This window comes from Barbus barbus (assembly GCF_936440315.1).
Source record: "Barbus barbus genome assembly, chromosome: 19".
In the NCBI taxonomy this organism is placed as follows: Eukaryota; Metazoa; Chordata; class Actinopteri; order Cypriniformes; family Cyprinidae; genus Barbus; species Barbus barbus.
Genome location: NC_136747.1, coordinates 24,057,370 through 24,082,491, shown reverse-complemented (window position 1 = coordinate 24,082,491; position 25,122 = coordinate 24,057,370). Strand labels below are relative to the sequence as shown.

Here is a 25,122-nt window from a genome sequence, read left to right as displayed (position 1 = left end):
CATTTACTTATTTATATTTTTACTTTTTTATTATTTATACAATTATTTATTTATTTATACATTTTCAGCATCATTACTCCAATCTTCAGTGTCACATGATCCTTCAGAAATCCTTGTAATATACTGATTTGCTCAAGAAATGTTTCTTATTATCAATGTTGAAACAGGTTAACATTTTTGTAATATAATTTTTTTTTGTTGAATAGAAAGTTTGTCACTTTCACTGTCATTTTCAATCAATTTCATGCATCCCTGATAAATAAAAGTTTTAACATTTCTTTCAAATATATATATGTATATATATTAGTAGAAACAACTGTGATAATGGTGCTTTCTCCTTTTCAGTGCGCTTGAGAGGCAAAACAAGAGGTTAGACAGGAAGAAAGAAGGTATAAGTGTAATATAACCAGGAAACAGACAAAAGGAACAAGACGTGAAGAGGAAATAGATATGAATCCAGAGAGGATATAAGAGAGGGCAGAGGGGACGGAGAGGGGGTAATACAGGAAAGAGACGGCTGATGTCTCTGTTGAATGTGAAATGAGAGGGTACGGACACCATTTCAAATCACCTCGCTTGGATCAGATCTACCATAACAGGGCAAAGTGAATACTGCCTTTCTATCTATCAGAGAGCAATCAAGCCAGTCTTGATTATAGTGCGATGGTTCCGGTGATGCACTCTCAGAAATTGAGCGTAAATTGGATGGGACAAACCAGAACGGACCCTAATGATGTTGTTTTTGCGTGTCATGTGGATGTTTACCGTCGTTCAGGTCGTGTAGCAAGTTCTCCTGGCCAGAGAAGTCCAGTTTGGCGCTTATGTTGACAGGGATGGAGACGGATTGACCGGATTTCAGAGGCAGGTGGGACAGAGCATCCTGCAGGTCCCAGGTCAAGAACTTACCAAACAGCTTCTCTGTAAGACAGAAAAAGGGAAAGATTGAATTACAGCACTAAGGAATTAAATGATCTGCAAACGTCAGTGACAAACAAGGATTTTTAAACTAATGATAAAAAAAAGAATTACAATTCTTAGTTTTAAAAATATGAGAAAAAACTAAAATCTTTATTATTATTATCATTATTATTAGAATTTAAAAACACATACATACATATATATATATATATATATATATATATATATATATATAAAAAGGTGTATTTGAGACATTGCATGCATGATTTTGTTTTTATATTAAATATTTGTACATGCATTGTCATGCATAATTAATAGATCTGTACACCAAAATTAGGATGCACATAATTGATCGATCTTTTTCTTGCATATGCATATAGCTGCACAAAAACAGTAGTCCATTAAACAGTAAACAGTAGTCCAACCTCTGAATCAAACCACAGCAGCTACTACAAAAGTACCATATAACCACATCATATGTAAAGGCATGATTTGCACTTTAAAATCATATATTATTGAATTTTTGTTTGGTTAATTGGTGGAGCCACTGCAATACTGTCATAGACTCCCTACTGAAGACCCCTGCTGTATAACAATCTATATAATTCAATTTCTCTCAAAAATTCCCTTTATTACAGTATGTGAGTCAACTCTCTTTTTTTCTAACTATCCAAACAACTCGAAAACTGGTATTAAATTATTCACCCTGGTAAACTGCAAATTTATAAAACTTTGGTGATGCAAACCTATGAGAAGAAACCCATCACAGAAAATAAGAAAAAAAAAAATACCACAAATAACATTAAGAAAACCTAGATCAAAAGCTCTGAATTCAGATATGTTTTGATCAACTGCACCGAGAGAAACTCCTCACACTCTCTGCACTTGGCAAATAGTTTCTTATATGGTATACTTCAAATGAAGTGTCTGATTTAACAGCAAATCTGATCTCTAAATATAAATCCAAAATGATGACAATCAAAATGCAGAAAAAAAAATGAAATGAAAATAAAATAAAAATAATATCAAAACAAATGTAAATCTTAAAATCAAATATTAAAACTAGACCAAAAAAAAAATAAAAAATAAAAAAAATAATAATCATGTGAAGTAAAGTGCATAAATCCCCAGCAGGTATTTGGATGAACCAGCAATGGGAAATGAACCCTGAAAATGAAATGAAAACTTTTTGGACATATAATACAGAGGTATTCACTGAAGAGCCATGCATTATACATGACTATAGTAATCATTCAGTACCATGGAATGTATCTCCACTGGAGTATTTAGTTCAGGTGTTGTTGACCTTCTCTCCATATTTTACGGAAACTGCACAACATTGTTGCCTAAGGAGAAATGCAATTGAGAGTTTGATCCCGGTGCGTAACGAGAATCTTACAAACTCGCTCTCTGTTCATGTCGTCGTCTCTCTGTGTGAAGACAGAAGAAACGGCTGTTCAAAGCTTCATTCAGATGCTAACAGCTCCCAAACCTCACTGAAGATGAATAATAGACAGAGGCCAAATAACGAAGTCAAATGAGTGCAACATGTCTGTGAAAGTTTAAATTAGCGTCTCCCCTACAGGCGCATGATCCTTACGAATCACAGCTTTGATTTTCATTTCCACAAGAAAGACTGAAGAACGCATGAACAAGATGCTGTATTACAATGACAGTCATCAGACATTCATGAGGAAAACACTTCAAAATCAACCCGCTGACTCGTATTAACACCTGCCACCTGTTTGTCTGAGGCCTGATGAAAGGTTTGACCATTTCTGAGCAAAACAGATGCCTATTTTCACGATTGATAACCTCTGGTGTCTATGAGCAGTCATAAAATTCAGTCTGAACGCGGGTTTACAAACCCAAAACCTTGATTTAGTCACAAAAGAATGTCTGAAGTCAGATGTTTGATTTTCAACATGACACTACAGCTTTTTCTGGACAAGAACCACCATTTAAATCACAATTTAAGGGCTGGGAAACCTTAAATATCTCTGAACACGCACAGAATATAAAGGATCGCTCTATTTGAACTATCATCTTTTTCTTCCCGTAAAAATGGGCACAGCCATTTGTAAATTCTATGGGTCTAGCTTTCGGTGTCATCCGCGTCCAGCTTTTTTTAGCTGTACAAAACAGTTTTGCTGCTTGATATTGAAAATTACTGTCTTACCATATTATTTTAATGTATCATCTTAATTATGAACACACTGGTTTGAAGTGCAGTTTTACCGTTTACTGAACTTTTTACAGTTTTACCGTTTACTGCACGTTTTACAGTTTTACCGTTTACTGCACGTTTTACCGTTTACTGCACGTTTTACAGGTTTACCGTTTACTGCACGTTGTTATTCCTCTTTTGCCGTTTACTGAACTTTTTACAGTTTAACCGTTTACTGCACGTTTTACAGTTTTACCGTTTACTGAACTTTTTACAGTTTTACCGTTTACTGCACGTTGTTATTCCTCTTGTTATTCACTAATAAATTCTCGCCCATAGGCTTGCTTCCATGTTCAAGAAAACGGTGGATATGGAAGGCTTCTTAAATTATTATTTATTTTTATTTTTATTTGGGGGGGGGGGGGGTAGTTTCCAAAAAATATGGATATGCAAAATATTATATTTGTGGAAATATATTGTAAACCTATAAACAGCACAAACTGTTTTCAACATTGTTAATCATAATAATAAATGTTTACTGATCAGCAAATCAGCATATTACGATGATTTGTGAAGGATCATGTAACACTGAAGACTGGAGTAATGATGCTGAAAATTCAGATTTGCATCACAGGAATAAATTGCATTTTATTCAAATAAACAGTTATTTTGAACTGTAATAATATTTCACAAAATTACTGTTTTTATTGTATTTCTGCTCAAACAAATGCAGCCTTGGTGAACATAAAAGGCTTCTTTTAAAAACATTACAAAATCTATAATAGTATAGAGTATAGAGAATAAGATTTCGGATAAATCAAACAACCATCTACATGTACACTTCTGAATTTTTCCTCCACTGCTTTTGCTGATTTAAAAAAACAAAAAAAAAACAGTTATGGTAACAGTTCCACTGACAAACTGGACTGAACTCACACTGCTGTTTTAGCATTTTACTTCTCAATGTCTGCTTTTCCCCTAGCGCTTATCTATTCCAGCTGTCTCTCGAGAGCAGTGATCTTCTCTTCAGAACAACACGGATGGAAATAAACAACCCAGACAGATGTTAAACCCTGTTCCACAACAACGCGCCCCCGGGCCTGCGAGCCGTCATCCTGGAGGGCTTCTTCCTGGCAGCGGTCCTGAACGGATCAGGACAGCAGACTACATCCACCCCGAACGCGCATGCCTGCCAACGCTACAATCTGTTTTTTTGGAGCCTGGGGATCTCAAACCATGAGTTTAATCTCCAAAGTCTCTGCAAAAGGCAAAATTTACAATTAGCATGCTGCTAATTAGGCTACAGAACCCATGGAACGAAGTTAAAAACAAAAAATAGAGCATGGATTTATTTTCTAGTGTTTTTATCTAGATTTAATTTTAATTTCCCAAACATATTAGCATATAAACAGCAATTTCATATGGTCTCTGTTTCAGGCGGCGTGTTGACAGACCGTACATGAATCATCTGAAGCATATTGCGCATAATAATGGAGCTTTCCAAAATCATAATCTCAGATTGGCTAGCTTTACACGATTTACGGGAATCTTTTTCAACCTTTTTTTATGTTTATCTCCCAGTTTCTGTGAGTCACCAAACAGAAAAACAGTCACACTTGCTTTTTGTTCCCAAGCTGCCAAGATGAGCGCTTCCAAGGCAATGAATCTTTGAAAGATATTCAAAAGTTGAGACTTTCAATAAGGAAAAAAAAAAAAAAAACGTGAGATATTAAATATACATTTCATATATACTACAGTCTGAAAATAGCCTCTGTGTACCATTAAATTATTCAAAATTACAATCAAATGCCATCAAACTCAAAAGCCGAGGAGAGGAAGAAAAGGAGGGAGGCCCACATCTCAAGCTCTCCGCACTAATTTGTTGGGGACACAAATATTCAATAATTCATAATTCTGTGCGAGTGAATGCTAAAAACAGTGTGTAGATGGGTGAGTCGGCTTTATAAACAGCTGAGCGGTGACCATAATTCACCATGGTACGGCCGGGATTGAAACTCCGTTGCTAGGTGACACAGAGTTGCCGATGGCAATGACTTCTGCTGCCTCATGCGTTAAACAGGTGAGAAACGAGACACTGACCAGCACATTTCTAGAGATTTGTAACATTTTGTGGCCAAATTTGTGGCTTCTGTACTGAAAACATACAGTAATTGGAAACTTGAATTACTTTGTGTTCATTCAACAGGCATCGGTGACATAAAAACATTAAGTGCACATATAATCTTAGCCGAGGTATTTAATTGAGTTTTCCATGACTATTTTCAACTCTCTCTCTCACACTTTCACAATTAAATGTCTGTTTTTGCTACTGGACTGATTAAAATTGATTAAAAATGGGATGAAAACCTTATTTAATCACAAACAGATAAATGGATAGATAGAGAAACACATTTATTTCATAATGATATTTCCCCCCATTTTAAAGTCTTCTTATCCAATGAAAGGTTAGATTTTTGAGAATTTTTCAAATAAAAGATCAAAAGGATAAACAATGCAGATTAATTTCCACAGCCTTCTTTGATCATATTTACCAAGGGTGCCAATATTTTTGTCCATAACTGTAAAAAGAACAACAGAATGTTATAACCAGAGAAAGACCGATAGAACATCAGATAGAACGAATGACAAAAAATAAGAACAATATAGTATATTGTAGATAGAAAGAACAACAGACTGAATAACGGAAATAAGAAGCAGAATGTTTATAAAGAATATTTAGACAGATTTATATTAGTATGACACACAGATACAGGGTTATGCTTGTTAAAATGATCTAATTAAAGCTGCTTGTGTCGACCTGAACACAGATCTACAGCCATATGACTCTGAAGATACCGAGGGCTTTAAATCAAGTTCTGGACTGAAGCAGTCATAGACACAGTGTCCCTCCAGCAGGGAAAGATAAACCAACAACACTGAGCACGATTTCACAAATTATTCAGATGTTTCTTCACTGTCAGTCTAAGGTAAAACTTTGATAATAGCACTCAGATCACATCTCACTACAGAGAGAAGCAAATATAAAACACTGTGAAAAGAGCAGGAGAGTGTGTGAGAGACACATGGAGGATGATAATAATCCTCCATCAGCATGAAGAAAACTGAATAACACATTATTACCGCAACAACGTCCTCTCTCTGATACACTGCCTTTATCTTCCTTACACCTCCAGCATGAGAATGACTCTACAGCTCCTGCGCTGGATTCAGATTCCTCCTCTTCTCATTCATCTTCCTCTCCAAACACCTCTGAAATTAATTCAGCCCAAACCACTTCCACAGACTCCATTCAAAGCCTGTGTGATAATTTCAGCCTTAGGTGTGCCATCTATTGTAAACACTTTATAATAAATGTAATCTTAAAGTGTGAAAATCTCCAAATGGATTGCATTGACAATGTTTGCCTTTTAAAAAGTGATGGTGAGTGGGTCAAGTTAATATTTATACTTTTCATGCCTGGCAATTTTAAATCACGCTATTTATTCTGCCACAAAGTGGAAGCTCATAAAATCCCAAAGCATTAAAATTCAAATAAAATATTTTACGCTTTGGATAAAGACATCACTCTTTAAACAAAGCATAATCTACAGATGTGCTCAAGAAATTTTGACATTTGCAGCACTTGAAAAGCTCTTTTAGTAGGACAACCTTACAAACTACTCGCTAGTAAATCCAGTATTTTTTTATTTAAATTTTATTTATTTTTCTTATTTTATTTTAATTATTTATTTTAATTTTAAGTAAATGGTGGAAACAATGGAAAGTCTAAAGGGAAAAAATAAATAAATAAATTAGTTGTAGTAATTGAGAATTAAAAATCATTAATTAATTATATAAAACAATATAAAAATAATATAAATAATATAATTTTAGTTCAAATAATATTTAAATTAAACAAATTTAACTAAATATTTACTTTATATAAATTGTACACATTTCTGACGGGACATTTCTGAAAATATTTAATATAAAAATAAAATAAGATTAAAATATAAAATAAATAAAATAAAAAATTAAAGTTGTAATTTTAATAAATAAATAAAAAAAATTATAGAAAACAACAACAACAACAACAACTATTATTGTTTTAGTTCCAGTAATATTTCAGATTTTTTTTAAAATATGTCATACTTAAACATTTCATCAAAAGATAGCACTAGTTAAGGTCTAAGACCACAACATCCAATATCTGTCTAAAAAAAAACATAAAATAACACAATAAAACATTATTTATTTGTTTTGCTGCTTTGCAAGTGCTGTCATTTCCTTTAGAAAATGCAAATCCAGAGTCATGCTGTGAGTGCAAGTGTGTGCACTCATTTGAACATTGCCCATTGTACTGGAAAGAAAAAACTCTCTGGTATAGAAAAGCAGAAAGACACGAAAAGCAACAAGCATGCACACAGAGGACAACCCCAAAGCCCTGAGCTAAACAAGTGTCTGCCTGGTTAGACAGTGAAAGGTCACTGCTTCAGCCATGAGATTCTCACGGAGAGCTGGACACAGTTTGACGCTTCCGATGCACTCCTCGATATAATACAGAATCACATACATATACAAAACTTATACATATTTAATGTGAATAGGGGTTTGCTTGTGCAAAAGTCACCAACACAACAAGAATGCTACGGATGAATGCCAGGGAATTGCTATGCAGTTTTGAAGGAGCTGTAAACAGTTGCTATGGTGTTCCACCTTGTTGCTAGGGTGTTCTGGGGTGGTCAAAAGAGCCCAACAGACTTCAAGCTTAAGCCACTCTTTTAATGTACAGTAAGACTATATGGTGAAAATCTGAGGTCTAATCAGAATTCATTGGTACTTGGGGTGAGGGGTTTGTTCAAATGGCCTTTAGTTATAAAACTGTTTCATTGCCTAATATTGCACCATATGTCGTACACGGCAAATGTCATCGTCAAAGGGAAAAGCATCATCGCTAACTTCAAAAAAGTCTGGCAGCTGATGTAATCTGACATCCTTCAATCACAGCCTGATATCAAACAGACTGCGACGACCAAGGTCATAAATTATACATCTATATGTTAAAAAAAAAGACGCAGCCAGGCCAACACCGAATACCATCTGGAGTCAGAGAGAGAGACAGGTAGAAGACTGATAGCTGCAGAGAGAGAGACAGAGAGAGATGTCAAAAATGCATTTCCATATGTCGAGTGATAAATTGTGTGGTGCGTACAGATTGAGTACACAGAGATGGAAAAATGAATCACGGAGCGACACAGACAGAATCAGGTATTTTTTTAGCAATTTCACTCCTATGTTTTTAGCATATATTATATAATCTACACAACTTTAAGTATCCATCCATCTCTCTATCTCTCTCCATCTATCCATCCATCCATCATGAATAAAACCTTCAAACATCAAGACTTCACATTTTGTTTTTAAACTTTCAAGCTCTATCTGGACCAATTTTCCTTTTCTACTTCCAAAAAAAAAAAAAAAAAATATTTTTGCAGCATGAAATTCAATTTTAACAACCAATGTTTTGAATACGGAAGCAAAACTGAGTTGTTTTTTTTTTTTTCTCACGAGGGATTTAGAGTATTAACTAGTTAACATTATATTTATAAAATAAATAAAAATACAATACAATAACAATTATATAAAAACTAAATAATAATAATAATAATAATAATAATAATACATAAATAGATCAATAATAATAATAATAATAATAAATCAAATCTGTTTACTTTTCGTTTTGACAACTGAGTTTCAGTATGCACCATTTGCCCGCTGATATCTCTGCCCTCTGTTGGCCGAGGGAGAAACTGTAGCGTGCGTGTGTTTGTACACCGAGGTCTCATCAGAGTGCTCTCTGCTCATATTTTATTCATTGTTTGCTTGTGCGGGCTACAGGAGACCATGCTGCAGACAAGCCAAAACAACCGCTGTGTGTGAGTGAGAGAGGGTTTCAAAGGTGCTGCAGCCAACACCCACCAATCTGAACCTGACGGCACATTCGGTGTGTGTGATTCGGACTTCATGGTGACCTTGGCTGCTCCTTGTGGGCCTCCATCCTTTAGCTGCAATCTGCTCTTTCTACATCCGTTACTGGCCTTTATCCAAAACCACCCACGAACATCAGAAATCCAAATCCTCTCCATCCAGAACCTCTCACACGTCTCTGGAGATCAACAGAATCTTTCCAAGAATTTCAAAATCCTTGTACAAATATTCTAGAGCTTCTTGGTATGTTTGAAAATCTCCCACTGACTTCAAGTTCTCCAGGAAATTTTGGACTTTGCCAATAGTACTTGGCATCTTGTTTAAAAAAAAAAAAATGTTGGGCACGACAAATTGTTTTTCGCTTCCAAAAGACGAAGCTTTTAACTTCAGAATGAGAAGGATTCACATTATAACAGATATTTCATTCTTGGACTATCGCAAAGGAAGGGCTTTCAAAATTTCAGAGAAATATTGTTTAAATTAAATTAAATTGTACAAATTATACATAAAATAAAAACTCAAATATAAATATAAAAAAAATTAATAAATGAAACCAAATGAAAAAAAATGAATACAACAAATTAATTTATAAAATAAAACAACAAGTAAAAAATAGAATAAAATATAAACATTAAAAATAAAACTTAACTAAACTAGATAAAATAAAATGGTTTGAAAATTACTAAAACAAATAAGAAATGTTTTGTCACCACACAAACTGGTTAAATGAGTAGTATTCTCTGGTAAACTTATTGCTCCTTTTTATATACACAACGTATGATTTAACAATAAATTCTTCTGCTGTCTTGCATTATTACACATTAATGCTGTGATAATTTTCCTCTATTTTATAGTCTCAATAAAAAAGATAGATCAAGCAATCAGACACAATATCATCATAAAACCAAGAACTGTACTTCAGTAAAATAACTTTGATTGGTCTAGGAGGAAAAAGCAGGCAGCATCAAAAAATATCAGGGGTGACATTTAAAACATGGACGTCACTGCTTCAGAAGACTTTCTTACGCATTCCAGTAGTAAAAATAGCCTGAACCATCCTGAAGAAACATAAAATATATGTTACAAATTCAGTTAGCAAAGCCTCCACATCTCAGGGGGTCACGACTTGATGATAAATGCCGTTTTATCCTCAGAAAACACGGATGAATATGAACCAGAAGCGATATTCTGACGATAGTCGTGACTGTAATGGCTTCTGTCCATTCGGCTAAGATTATGAAAGCACTTAGACCACAATAACAATAAGAACAGTGAGAGCTTTTTATCCTAACAGTAGCTCTGTTCCCATGTATTACAGTACTGCTGGGTAATTAGAGGCACTAATTGGACCATCCACCGCTACATGCTGGTTGAGCCCCTGAAGGCAGCGCGTGCATTGCACAGAAGAGTTATTACAAGAAAATCTGTGTATGCGCATGGATGGAGAGTGCACAGAAAAGCTCCCCGGGCTCTTCTGGAATCCTTTCAGAGTCTTTCGAAACACTCCAGAGTCTTCTAAAGCCTTTACAGCGCTCCGTACCATTTCTGTAGTGCACTGCGGGGTGGTGTAGCGGTTAGAGGATTAGTTTTGCCAACAATGAAAACACGCATTCGTGCACTCCCATATTGAAACTTGACATATTGCAATTAGTGATTAGACATGGGAGAACCACAGGGCCTCAATTGTATGTAAATGCAGCCTAAACTGATAATTTTTTATTCTTGGATGGTATCAAAGCTGGCAACTGGAAGGCAGTGTGCTATTTGTGCTTTTGAGAATATATTTAACCCTAGGTTATGTGAAAGTCAGAAATCAGAATAATTAAGATTTTGTAATGTTCAAAGCCTTATATGCTCACCAAGGTTTCATTTATTTGATTAAAAACTACAGTAAAAACCACTATATTGTGAAATATTATTACAATTTAAAATAAATGTTTTCTAACATTACTCCAGTCTTCAGTGTCACGTGATCCTTCAGAAATTTGGTGAAAGATGTCTTATTAATATCAATGTTGAAAACGGTTGCGCTGCTTAATATATTTGTGGAAACCATGATGCATTACCATTCGAAAGTTTGGAGTAACATTAAAAAATAAATAAATACTTTGATTCAGCAAGAATGCACTAAATTGATCAAAAGTGGCATTTTTAATGTTTATAATGATTTATATTTCAAATAAATGCTGTTATTCTATTTATCAATCAATACTGAAAAAAAGTATAATTCAATCTATTATTAAAAAAAAAAATTTCAATTATTTAAAAAAAATTGACCGTCAGTATAAAACGAACTCTGCAATGTAAGAACTTCAAAAATCCCTAAAACATTAGTCAGCATCCTGATGCTGCAGGGAATTTAGGCTAGCCAGAAGAGTAGTAGCGTTTACGCTAACTGAAGCGTCTAGCAATCTGTTTTAATTAAGAGTGCTGGCAGGAGCTAGAGGGGCATGCAGCGTTCAAAGCTTCCTTCAGCCCACAGAGAGCTGCCATCTGATCTACAGCCTCAATCATGACCCAGCATTTCACCGGGGAACTGAATGTAGTGCAGAAATAAAAGTACAACCCGGAGTATTGTAAAAGTACATGTCTGGAGTATTTGTGGTGGTCTAAATAAATAAATAAATGCACTGCTCTCGTCTCCTCTGATGCTGGGACTCTAAATAGTGTTCTGTGCTCATCAGTGCAGCCAAAGACAGAACAGTTAGCATGCTTTGCTCGAACGTTCGCCATAGCTTTAGAACCGGTACACCATTGTCGCTTGCGAAAACACAATGTCGGAGCCGTGGGTGGAAACGTGCAGATTAAGGGGCGGCAATATTATAATAAGATCCCCTTTCTATGTCATGGTGGGAGCGAAATAAGAGCGGCTATTTTTTTTTCACAAGCTTGCAGAGAAAGACTTGCCAAACAATTTACTGGGGTATACTTTTTCACGATTTCTGGGATGGTAGATGCACAGGGGACCCGATTATAGCACGTAAACACGGGAAACGTTTTAGCGTTTTCTACAATTCTGCTTGCGGATATATAGTTAAACTGCTAAGTTACTAAAATAAATAAAATAAAATTGTGGCTGAATGCTGATGGCACTCACCTGGTTCACTTTAGCAAACTTTATGCACTAGAAGTATACAGTGCCCTCTAAAAGTTTGTCAGTGCCCTAGGCAAAGTGGGCTTTTAGACAATATCAGCATAAATCCTGGCGTAATTTTAGCAATAATACTGAGCATTAATACTGATTTTAATTTAGATTACTAAAAAATTTTCATCTATACACATCACAATCAGACTGTGATGCCTGATTACTGGATTAAATGTGACCCAGGATTTGTTTTTGAAGATTATTGGATCAGCACACATTAATAGCTTTACTTAGTAAACAACCAATCAGAACACTGTTTTGAGATGCTTTAGAAACAGCTGCAGTGTTTTACTATATTCTCAATTCATTTTCATTATTAAATGTTTTCATAGTTTGTGTTGTCACTTATTACAAAATGATCAAAACTCCACTTTTCTCCACTTCCCTACCAGTAAATACTTTCAGCCTTAAAGATTAAGAAACACTATAGTTGTAATACTAGTGCGTCCTTAAGGTGATCATATAATTCATTTTAGTGCATAATTTAACTAGTATTCTAGGGCATACTCAATAGGATACTAGATGCTATAATTAAAACACCAGTATAATTCAGGGGATACTATGAGTGACCCTATATTCATATTCGATCTAGTGCATATTCTAGGGATAATACAATTTATACTAATCTATAGCGAATAAGTGTGTGCATAAGGAAATATTAATCAGAGTGCATACTTAAGAGGACAATAAGGTGCACTAGTTCACACTTTCATGCAAGTCCAAGCATATAGCTTAGTACATACTGCAGTGTAAATGGTAATATTTTAGGTTCGATAATAAGGTTCAGTTTAACAAAAGATAATGCAAAAGCTAATAAAAACAAGTCCATGCATTATAAAAAAGCATGCATTAACAATAGTAGAAAATGTATAAATAAACATTAACCCAGATTAATAAATGCATAAATTAAAAATATATGAAATACATGCATCAATAAATCAACAAATGCATGCATAAATGCATAACTACATGCATAAGTAAATGAATGCATGTGCATAATGCGTAAATTAATAAACACAAAAATTAAATGAATACATGCATCAACAAATTAACATTGTAAATGCATAAATCAATGTGCACTGTAAATGTATAAATAAGTGCATATCTAAATGAATAACTAACTAAACAGTTCACTGTTAGTTATGAATAAGACATTATTTATTAATTAACCCAAAACAATAAATGCATAAATTAAAAAAGATGCATGAATACATGCATCAATTAAATCAACAAATGCATGTGTAAATGCATAACTAAAACAAACAAACAGATCTGTTTATTTCTCTGTTAGTTCATGACCTAATGCATTAACCACTGTTAACTGACTGAAACTTAGAAAGCATTACCATTAATATTCTTTTTGCCTGGCTTGAAAAAAAAAAAAAAAAAAAAAAGTTTCCAATCTAAAAATTAAGCAGAGGTTAAGATGAAGCAAAACACAAATACTGCAGCATTCTCAATAGAAAACAGCAGAAGACACCTGGAAATGAAATCAACAGGAGGCAAGAACACAGGAAACTACCAAAAGAGCAGTATTGTGTCTGAACATCATCGAGATGGAAAGAGACAAAACTGCAGGTGATTCACAGATCTGCTCACCGACGCCAGGTCTCGACCGCACACACAGCAGGTCAACAGGCCCGTGATTTTGACAGCACGACAGAACGCCAATCATAACAGGGACGGCTAAAAATGGAACTGAAGTGCACGTCCTTGTGTCTGCACCAGAGTGGAATGAACTTCAGTCAAGCTGCATCACATCACACTGCAGATAGGCCCGTCCCAGAGAGACTGACTGCATGCTGAGCTTATGGAAGATAAAGTTTGACAGTGGGATTTATGATTGCATCCCGCGCTGCTGTTTTGATACGTGTAGGAAGACAGGACAATGTAGAAAGCTAAATCAGGTTATGAGTTTTGAGGCCAGAACTCAGCTGAAACAGGAAAACTCCCGCGGAAGTAATTACTGAAGTTAACTAACAAAAGAAAATGCCAGTGCAATCCTCAAAGACGGGGAAAATGTTTTCTTTCAACACTACAAAAACTTGAGAAATATCATTTTTCATTTGGAACATGCTGTCAGGGGTGAAATATAGCGGCGGCGCTGCATATGGGTGCAGGTATGGAGGTTTCTGTATCAGGTGGCATAAATAAAGATTGCTGTGGGCGGCACAGGATGCGGTCCATCCCCATATCTCATTCCTCAGCTTTCTGTTCAGCTATATTCAATGTCAAATACAGCGCCCGTTTCTGGCTCTACCTGCGACGGAGGAAAGCGAGAACGTGTGTGTCCCTAAGCCTTCAGGCTGCCTGGGAAACAAGCTTGGGTTGCTGTTGAGCGCTCAATTACCTGTAGAGACTCACTAGATGACGGAGAAACAAGAGAGAAGGTGAGGGAGAAAGAAATGTGGTAAAGACGAGTCCAGAAGCTGCCGAGTCTGATGGTTTCTGTCACAGTGGCCCTCTCTTAAGCAGTGAGAACATGGACAGATCCACTCACTAAACATGTCAGGTGAAAGACAGACTCTAAGGGCATTTTCACATCACATTTTTCCTGGAAATATTTCAGAAATCAGATCTGGTGTGTGGTATTTTCTGCCGGCTGTTTAGAAACTGAACTAGCGATTTCTTTTAAGTCGGTTCTTTTCAGTGAATTTTTCAGACGAGTAAGCAAATAAGTCTGAATCGGTTTGTGATTCACTTTAAATGTGAATTAGTTTGTGGTTTAGCCCTAATCGTTTCATGGTTCAGTCTAAAACTAATTGTGATTGCAGCTGAATCAGTCTGTGGTTCATTCTGAATCGTTCATGATTCAGTCCAATCAGTTTGTGGTCCAGTCCGATTCCTGATTCTGCCCGAATTGGTTCTTGAATTAGCCTTAATCAGTTTGCAATTCATTTTGAATCCGTTCGTGACTTATACCAAACCACTGTGAATTTGTTTGTGTTTCAGCCCTAACCGTTTCATGGTTCAGTCTGAAACTACCTGTGATTCCCAGCCATTCTGAATTGTTCATGATTCAGTCCAAACCAGTTTACGATTTAGTCCAAATAGATTCATTATTCTGCCTGAATCACTTTGCTGTTCAGCCCAAATCAGTTCAAGATTCCAAATCAGATCACAATTCAGACTGAATCAGATCATGATACAGTCAGAATTGGATCATGGTTATGTCTGATATTTGTTGGCACTTTAAATCAATTCACGGCTGAATCTGAATCATTTTGTCAGTTCACCCATGCGCTGACTCCCTCTGTAAAACTGCTTCAATTAGCTGTTCAGTCTAAATCAGTTCATAATTCAATCGAACAGTTCATTCACAAACTTTAGCAAGTTTGGCACCTGCATGTGAACGACTCTGTACTGCAGGTAAGAGACATTTTCAGACCAAAAGAGTGTCAAAACCAAACACAAAAATATACATCAAAACACCCTAAAAGGCTTTATGTGCTGCCCACTGGAGAGGTTTTTTTTGGAGAGTTGTTCTGTAATGAGTCCAAAAAGCAGACAGGACATTATAACTGTGGATGTTTGAGACTTGTGTTTGGTGGCTGTTGATGAGCCCACAGGTCCAGACCTGTCGACTCATCAAGGAAGAAAACATCATTAGCTTCATGGCGCAATAAAGAATCACTTTGATTTCCACATGAGGGTCATTTGCCACGGGGACAATTTGCTCTGGCAATACGAGAGTAAAAGAAAGAGCGAGAATAGAAAGAAACATAAAAACTACTGTAAGCATGCAGGGCTGAAGTGACCTATGAGAATTCAATTATGGTCGTTGTGCCCAGAACTACCTTCTTCAATTAAACCACAGCAGCTCCTAGCTTCTCATTTCCTGTCTACATCCGCTTCTACTTCTCCATCCCTCTATCGTTTCCCTTACTTTTGACTGAAATGAGTTTTTGAGCCTCTAAAGATGTTGTTAGGCTAATGAAAAGATACAGTAATTAACAAATATATAACACATACAAATACTGTGTAAAATAGTCCATTTTTAATTATATTAAACCATGTGAAATAAACCAAGTGAAATTCCTGCATCCTTAGATACAAAGTATTTTTAGTTAATACTTTGGGTTTAGTTATAAAACCCAAGATGTGAAACAGACAGGTGAGCTAGTTAGTGTCTGGAGATCCTGGTTTATGCACAGCAGAGACGGCAAGCGCTTTGGCATTTCCAGATCCAAATGGGACACGATTCATGGATATTCTTTCTCTCTCCTGGTTTCTTTTCCTTTGGCCATGTCAACAGTTAGTAGGAAACTAGACATGATATTTATAGTTCTACTGCAGCCTTCAGGAGATCATCTCTTTGCGTCTCTCTCTCTTGCTCTCTCTTTTGAGAGTCGAAATGCCCAAGAGTAGAGAAGATACGCAAACAAATGTGTGTGTGAACTCGCATGTTTTGAAAAATCATGCCATGCAATATTCAATTGAGTGAGTAAACCTCTATAGGGATGCATCCAATCCATATCTTTCAACATTAATAACCAACAAAATGCAGTTCAATTGCATTTCTAGACTCATGGCAAACCACACAGGTGCGTTTTGCAGGTTTTGCCAGGTGTGAACAAATGCATTTGATTTAAACAATTAAAACTCAAAACAGGTGATTCTTGGCCAGAATAATCTGCAAAGTGGACTAGACCCGTCAATAGTCAAAAAAATCAGCTCTGTGAGACTAACAGGAACATGACAATGCAATCATTTACTACATTTGGAAAATAATTCTGTCTGAGTTTCAACAGTAAACTGATGCTTTTTCTTTTTCTGGATGTAGAGAAACCCAAATAGGATGTCTGAAGAGACATTGGTTATTTTCTTATTTCAGAAATCATGTCCCATCAGACAGAACCACTCAAGCTTAACAAGCCACCTTGCATAAAACATTACAGTAAAATTCTAAATCATTCCTCTCATAAATATTTCTTAAATTCGGGTGGCTTTATTTATTAGTGATATTTACCAAGTCAAGCATCGCTATTACTATTGCTCATATTTTAGTTCAGTGATTTGAACAAACCTTAAAAGTTAACTATTAAACTCCAGAGTGTGGCTTGTTGTACTATACTCACCTGCCAGGCAATAAATAAAACCGAAAACTCTAACAGATGTAAACTGCAGGAGGATCCCGAGTTAGATTTAGACAACAGAATATCAAAGAAATATGAGAGTGGAGTCTTTTTTACGCAACCACCAAGCAACCACCCAGAACACCCTGGCAACCACATAACATGCTTAAACCCACTAACAACTTAGCAACAACTAAACACCACACTGGAAACCAATCAACATAGCAACAGAGTGGCAGTCATATTTGAGATTCTCTGCAGAAAAGATTTAGCTTTTAAAGGGGTCATGAACAACCTTTTTTTTTGTAATGATGTTCTCTGAGGTCCATTTATAATGTTATGAAGATTTTTACATAAAAAAAAACAATTTAGAAGCAATATGCTATTTTCTGACCCATCTCATCTGAACACTCTGTTTGAATAGGTGGCCAAGTTCTTACTGACACGGTCTCAATCTTTATTAAAAATAATGTTCATTCACGCTTTACTAACTTTGGGATAAGAAGGAAGGCAACGCAAACACTGTTTTTCCACAACTTGGCACTGCAGAGCGTCTTGTTGCCTTCAGAGCCATCATTATCACTTGGTTTCTGTATAGGCCTGCGCTTCGCCTCTCATTATTTACACTATGCGCATGAAACGGTGGGTGGGGCTAAACAGGCAGCGATGTAGAAGCAGGCTCTGATCTTCTACAGAAGCGGTGCTTATCTCACCAGAGTAGAACATTCCAAAAGCTATCGTTATGGCAGACCGGCTTCAATATAAACTGTTTTTAGACTAACAACAAAGTTTTAAATTCTGAAACTTATGCCTTGTTCAAATACCCACACTTGCAGTCTTGGCCACTTGAGAGCGCTTACGTGCGACAGGAAGTAAGTGCACAAGACTGTCCCAGGTCTTCGAAACGCCAAAGTGCTGCACCCTTAACACACACTAAATCCTATAAGCTATTCGAGGCTTAGTGTGTATCCTATCATGCATCATGTTTTGGAATAAATTGTGAGATTTTTGCTGAGATTTCACAAGAGGTCACAAAAACCTTTCCAATGGAAGTTAAATGTTAATAAAATAATTAGATATCATTACATATAATTTGGTAGAAAAACAAAGTGTTGCACATTTTATTTGTGCAAAGATGAGTCGTGGTGATATTTATAGTGTACAACATTCGCAACCGCTTTTCATCACTTAATTAGAAGCACCACAAATTAAATCGTGTCTTGTTATAGAGACTACTGAACAGAAGTATTTAAAATAAAAATAAAGCTACATAAACACTTGCATTTTTACAACACTATAAGTGTGTCCCATCAGGTAATGAAAAGTTCTACACACACTTGTGGTCTTCATCCTCACTTGAACACTTGGGCCGAATACAGGAAATACATCATATAAGTAATCAAGTGGTCAAGTGCAAAGCCTGCAAGAGTGGGTTTAAGAACAAGAGGTTACAGGATGTTTTTAATAGTACAATCTTCTATGTCAAAAGATCAAGTTAATTTTGGTTTCTCAGTTCATGACCCCTTTAAATCCAGCCACCTATAATTATTACAAATTTTCCCTAATCAAAACCTCAGCCTGACTTTGCATGTGCAAAACTTCTCCAAAAAGCAACTTGTTTGTAGAATTTATTAAACTCTAGTCAAACTCTGTTTCAAGCTTACCTGACTCCAAATTTGACAAACTTCATATGGGGTGTTTATTTAAAAAAGTAAAACATAAATAAACAGAACAGAGCATTATTATCAAGTTGCATTAAAAAAAAGTATTGTATATGCAGCTCAAAGCTGCAAAACTACAGTAAAAACACAGTATTATTGTGAAAATGTTACCACCCCCCCCCCCCCCATTTTAATATATTTTAAAATGTAATTTATTCCTGTGATGGCAATTTAATCCTGTGATTTATTTCTGTGATTCCTATACAAACACACTATGAATAAATAAGTGTACAAGATTAGACTGATTGTTGAACAACTAGTTAATTATTCTCCCCATGATCCAATTGAGTTTTTCCAACTATCGACGTTTACAAATGTCCCTAGAGTGAGATTTTGTCAAATTTAGCTCTTTCTGGGGACAAATCCCTCACTAAAGTACTGCTAAGTAAATCCACACACATACGGCTCAGTCAAAGGACACTTCCACAACAGCTTCAAAGGAAAGACAGTGTGTGTGTCTGTACCTGTAGAGGCCACCTGCTCAGTCACTGATACTGAAAGCAGTCTGGGATTAGAGGAGACACACACACACACACAAACACACACACACACACACACACACACACACACACCCACACCAAAGTCCAAAGACAATGCTTTTCATGTTTGCATGTGTGTGGAATACCACTAAGAGCACTGCGCGGTCTTATTTTCCATCCTCAAAGACGCAGAGACAGAGGTGCGCAAAAGCAGACGTCTTTATTCAAAGAGAGAGCACATCAAAACAGTGGAGTCATGGGGAAATCTCAGATGGGCTCGAGTGATCAGACTAATGCACAGACTCTATTACGAACTCGCAACAATCAGTGCAGCCTTTGAACCTCCCTCCCATTACAGGACGTGCGCCGCATCAAAAATGCTGCGGCATTTACCGCTCGATAAAGAGCGGCACGGGGTTTAGACTGTGTGTTGCGTGTACCTTTAGTGCTGAGGGTTTTAGACGTCAGCTCCAGCGTGTTCAGCGTCTCCGCACCGATATTCTCCAGGGTGATGGTCAGCTGCTGCGTCTCTCCGTTAAACAGCTGCAGAGACACGCTGGTGGACAGGTCTTCACTGGACAGATGAGCAGACCTGGACCAAGACAAAAAATACAATGCATTAAATCATTAAACGGTCATTAGGGGTACAAATAATTGCTTTGACAACAATTCAGCTGTTTTTCTTAAGATATGTGATGCATCATGACATTTAAAACCTATTTTTAAAAAAATAATAATGTTGCTTTTTAAATCAAGCTAAACATATTTTCCATATGTTCCGGCTAATGCACATCCTAGAGGATTATGGTAAAGACCTGCTCATGGCGATGTCAATAAGGTCAATGGCTCTTTTAATTGAAAGGTGGAACCTTCTTTTCTACAACCGCTTTTCAATTAAAAGAGTCAATCGCCTTATTAGGGCTTCGCCTTAGTGATTTCTCATGTGGCTTGTCTTATATCACCTCTAGTCTGGCAATGCCATCTAGCTGAAGGAGATGTACAAAAGCAAGCAGCAAACTTTGGATTTATCATTATAAAAGTATTTAAAATTAGGGAACACCATAAGGCTTGAGAAAAACCCTTAAAATAAACAGTCCATTTAAAAAAAGTGCTCTGCCAATGTTCTATTCCATCAATTTCCCCTCAAACCCTGTGTTTGCTCCACTCTGGCCTAAACAACCTTTAGTCAATCGCTTAAGTTAATCCATTTTTCATGTCTTCTTACTATGCTGTTTTTGTCTAAGAGCATTTAGACTGCTGTTTGGCTCTAAAAACCTCTTTAAGAAGCTCAGAAGAAAGTGAAAGAAACTGAAAAATAAGCGTGGAAGTCCAAGTTGAAAAGAGTACTTCATGGTAGTTTTCTGAAATATCAATTCACATAACATTTGCATAAATTTTCCTGTCATAAAAAAATTAAATTTCTGAACAGTAAAAAGTCTGTCAACAACATTTTATCATTGATATCATGAATTTGATCGCACAAACTTTAGTTTTCAAGAGAGTAAATGCAATGCATATGCACATTCAAGAGAGAAGAGACTATAAAAAAGGCAACTGACAACTTGCATTTCTACCACTACCATATTTAGAGTTACACTTTCTCCCTTTCATTTTTATGAGTGCTTCGTCTCCTCCCTCCTATTATGTCTCTGACCCAACCTTTATTCCAGCACAGCCACACTAAACAAACCAATTTCATTCTGACTGTCATTTCAGACTGCCTCATTCAAGTTGAAGAATAATATTTTTAATGTACTTGAGAATGAATGTTTACTGCAGCCTCTGCAAAGCTAAATATGATTAAAATGACTGACAATCCTGTCAAATGGAATATAAGGCTGTGAACGTATGTCTGTGTGTGTGTGTGTGTGTGTGTGTGTGTGCGTGCCTATAAGGAATTACTGTAATTAGCTCTAGGTGGTTTGGGATCATCCAGAGTCTTCTGCCAAAATCTTCTCAAACAAACCATATTAAAGAAAGATGAAAAGAGTTGGGGGAAGAAAAAGAGAGTATATTTGCTGTAATGAATGTAGAAAAGTGTGTGAAATTGTTCTTGTGCTAAAATTTAGATGGACAAAAGAGAAATTGTTTTGTATTGTGGCTGAATACAGACAGAGAGATTATGAAGGGAAGAGACATATAAAGATAAATGGGGGAAACCATAACTCAATATAGCGGCTGTAACCCTGCCTTGAAATTAAAAGTAGTCTTTTTCATAATTTGTTGATTTATGCTAGAACATGCAAGCACATTAGCTGGACCAGCATGAAAAAATAAAGTATAAGGAGTGTAGAAGTAGTCCATATAACTCAAAGTCTTCTGAAGATTTAAACTATAGTTTTGTTTTTTTGGTCCCATTTTATATTATAGGTGGCATTAACTACTATGTACTTACATTTAAATTAATAATTTGTTACTATGCACTTATTGTGTACATGTTTTTACAATTGTACTTATTTTTTAAAAATACCTATATGTAATTACATCTGTAATTAATTTCTGTAAGTACATTTATAATTACGCTGTTGACTCATCCCTTACACCTTAACCCACCCTTAAACCTAGCCATACCACCAAACCTGTCCCTAACTTTACCCATATCCCACCTCGATAGCAGTAAAAGGGTTTTGCAATACAATATGAACACAATAAGTACATTGTACTTATTTTTTTTGATGTAAGTACATAGTTAAGGCCACCTAATATAAAGTGTGACCTGTTTTTTTTTTGTGTGTAAGGAGCTCTTCAACTCTTAAACAGAATATGATGAAATTGGTACATCTGTACTACCTAGGCATGCTTTCAAAACAAAGAAAAAATGTATTGTGGCACATTCTGGTCAGATGTTAGAGGATCATGTTGGTGTGTTGAACTCCACCTGCGGTTACTCTGCTAGGACACCTGTGTGAACTTTTGGCAAACTGTAAAAAATATACACTAAAAATGCCCAAAACACAAGTTGATCAAGTAAAACCTGCAGGTTTGAGAGTCTAGGAGGTTATGACAGCACAATATGACAGCAGTGGGAACAATAAGCACGGCTTCACCTCAAACAAACACAAAGTGTTCGGTATATATAAATACTAGTGATGCGTGGATGGCGGTTACGTCCATGGGCGCTGCGGATAATACGCGGGGCGGGTGGGTCGGTAATAAAAAAAATGCCTTCTGATTATTTGCGGGTGGGTCGCAGGTGGATAAGACAAATCATTAATGATGCAAATATTAACTACATTTTCTAAATAGGCTACAGAAATTTAATAAAGTGTAAATTAACAAATTAAAAGTTATCCAACAAAACATTATTTAATCAAGAGCAGTGAGGGATTTCCTCTGTCTTTTGTTGTTTGATTCACATAATAATCTATACTAATCTATGTGAAGAGAAACTCAAAGAGAGAGGACACGGTACAGCTGAATCACTCATGCCGTTTTCAATGACTGATTTGATCTGATGGTTTGTGTGGATTTATTTACTCATCTAACCTACACGCTATACTGAAATGTTTTGCAGTAAATTCCCTCATATTAAAGCTGAGGGAATGAGTAACGCGATATAGCCTGCACAATCTGGCAATGAAATTCAGGACCTAATTAAACAAACATAATTCTATTATACAGAGGATTTTGAAATAGATTTTCATGACTTTTCCAAAACTTTCCAGGCTGGGAAATTGCTGTTTTAAAATTCCATGACTTTTCCGTGTTTTTCATGACCGTATGAACCCTGAATGTGACGATCGGGTGCAGGTGGGGTGCGGTTATCTGAATCAGACAAAAATATTGCTGGGGGTGGTTGGCGGATGGATAATTTATATGAAGCTGCGGATTCGGGTGACGTTTTAGCTCATCCACGCATCACTAATAAATACGGTTACACTTTATTTTGATAGTCCACTTTAGACATTCTACTAACTAAGTAGCTTTTTAGCTACATGACAGCTACATGTCAACTAATTCTCATTGATTTGCAAGTACACGTCTACTAACTCTCAGTAGGGTAGGTTTAGGGTTAGTAGAATAAGTTGACATATACTTGCAAAATTTCTCATACTCAGTATGTTGTGGACCCATCAAAATAAAGTGTTAGAAGATATTAAGCAGACAGTCTACTAATACTCTACTGACTGCTAGTTGACATGTAGTTGAAAAGTTACTTACTGTTAGTAGAATGTCTAAAGCGGACTATCGAATTAAAGTGTTGCCATAAATACAGACACATTCAGTACATATTTTAAAAATGTTTACATGTACACATTTATATTATATATAAACATATTTGATATATAAACATAATATTTTTCTTAAATATGCGCATGCAAGGCTGCACTTCATCCTGCAGCATCTGGACAGACCAGGGACTTATGTGAGGATCCTGTTTGTGGACTTCAGCTCCGCTTTTAACACCATCATCACGGAAACCCTTCAAAATAAACTGACACAGCTCTCCGTCCCCACCTCCGTCTGTCAGTGGATCAACAGCTTCCTGACAGACAGACAGCAGCTAGTAAAGCTTGGTAAATTCACATCGAGCACCTGTACGTTCAGCACTGGAGCTCCTCAGGGCTGCGTACTCTCCCCACTGCTCTTCTCCCTCTACACCAACGACCGCACCTCTAAAGACCCCTCTGTCAAGCTCCTGAAGTTTGCAGACGACACCACACTGATCGGCCTCATTCAGGATGATGACGAGTCTGCTTACAGACAGGAGGTTAAGGAGTTGGCTATATGGTGCAGTCTTAACAACCTGGAGCTGAACACGCTCAAAACTGTGGAGATGATAGTGGACTTCAGGAGAAACCCCCCTGCTCTCCCCCCACTCACCATCATGAATAGCACCGTGACTGCAGTGGAGTCATTCAGATTCCTGGGCACCACCATATCCCAGGACCTGAAGTGGGACATTCACACTGACTCTATTGTCAAAAAGGTCCAGCAGAGGCTGTACTTCCTTCGCCAGCTGAGGAAGGTCAACCTGCCACAGGAGCTGCTGAAACAGTCCTACTCTGCCATCATTGAATCCATCCTCTGCACTTCTATAACTGTCTGGTTCAGCTCAACTACCAAATCTGACCTCAGAAGACTACGGAGGGTAGTCCGGACTGCTGAGCGAATCATTGGTACAACCCTCCCCACTCTCCAAGAGTTGTACTTATCCAGAGTGAGCAAAAGGGCTGTTAAAATCACTCTGGACCCCTCACATCCAGCACGCTCCCTCTTTGAACTGTTACCATCTGGTCGACGCTACAGAGCTCTGAGCACCAGAACGACCAGACACAGGAACAGTTTCTTCCCTCAGTCAATACATCTCATGAACACTTGACAATAAAACCCGGAACACACAACTCTACTATACACTATTCACCACACTTATTTTTTATTAATTTTTTTCATTTCAAATTTGCACATATCAGACCTGTACATACATAATTGTCTATATTATATATTGTGTTTTTGCTCTTTCGTACATTGCCTATTTGGATATTATTCTTTTATTATCTGTGTCCTGTTGCTGTCTTTCTGTTGCACTGTGGAGCTTCTGTCACTATAACAAATTCCTTGTATGTGTAAACATACTTGGCCAATAAAGCTCATTCTGATTCTGATGCGTTTGTATTTATATATACGT

The 25,122-nt window shown here is 36.6% G+C and overlaps 1 protein-coding gene across 2 annotated transcripts in view; it reads right to left on the bottom strand.

Moving 5' to 3' along the window:
• trappc9 (trafficking protein particle complex subunit 9) overlaps positions 1-25,122 on the bottom strand; it is a 217,634-nt gene that overhangs the window by 122,137 nt on the left and 70,375 nt on the right. For both annotated transcript variants that reach the window (XM_079441154.1, XM_079441153.1), the window contains 2 exons: positions 19,934-20,085; positions 766-918 (listed from right to left, as the gene is read on the bottom strand). In XM_079441154.1, coding sequence (XP_079297280.1) covers positions 766-918; positions 19,934-20,085 — 305 coding nt within the window. The remainder of the gene's footprint in view (positions 1-765; positions 919-19,933; positions 20,086-25,122) is intronic.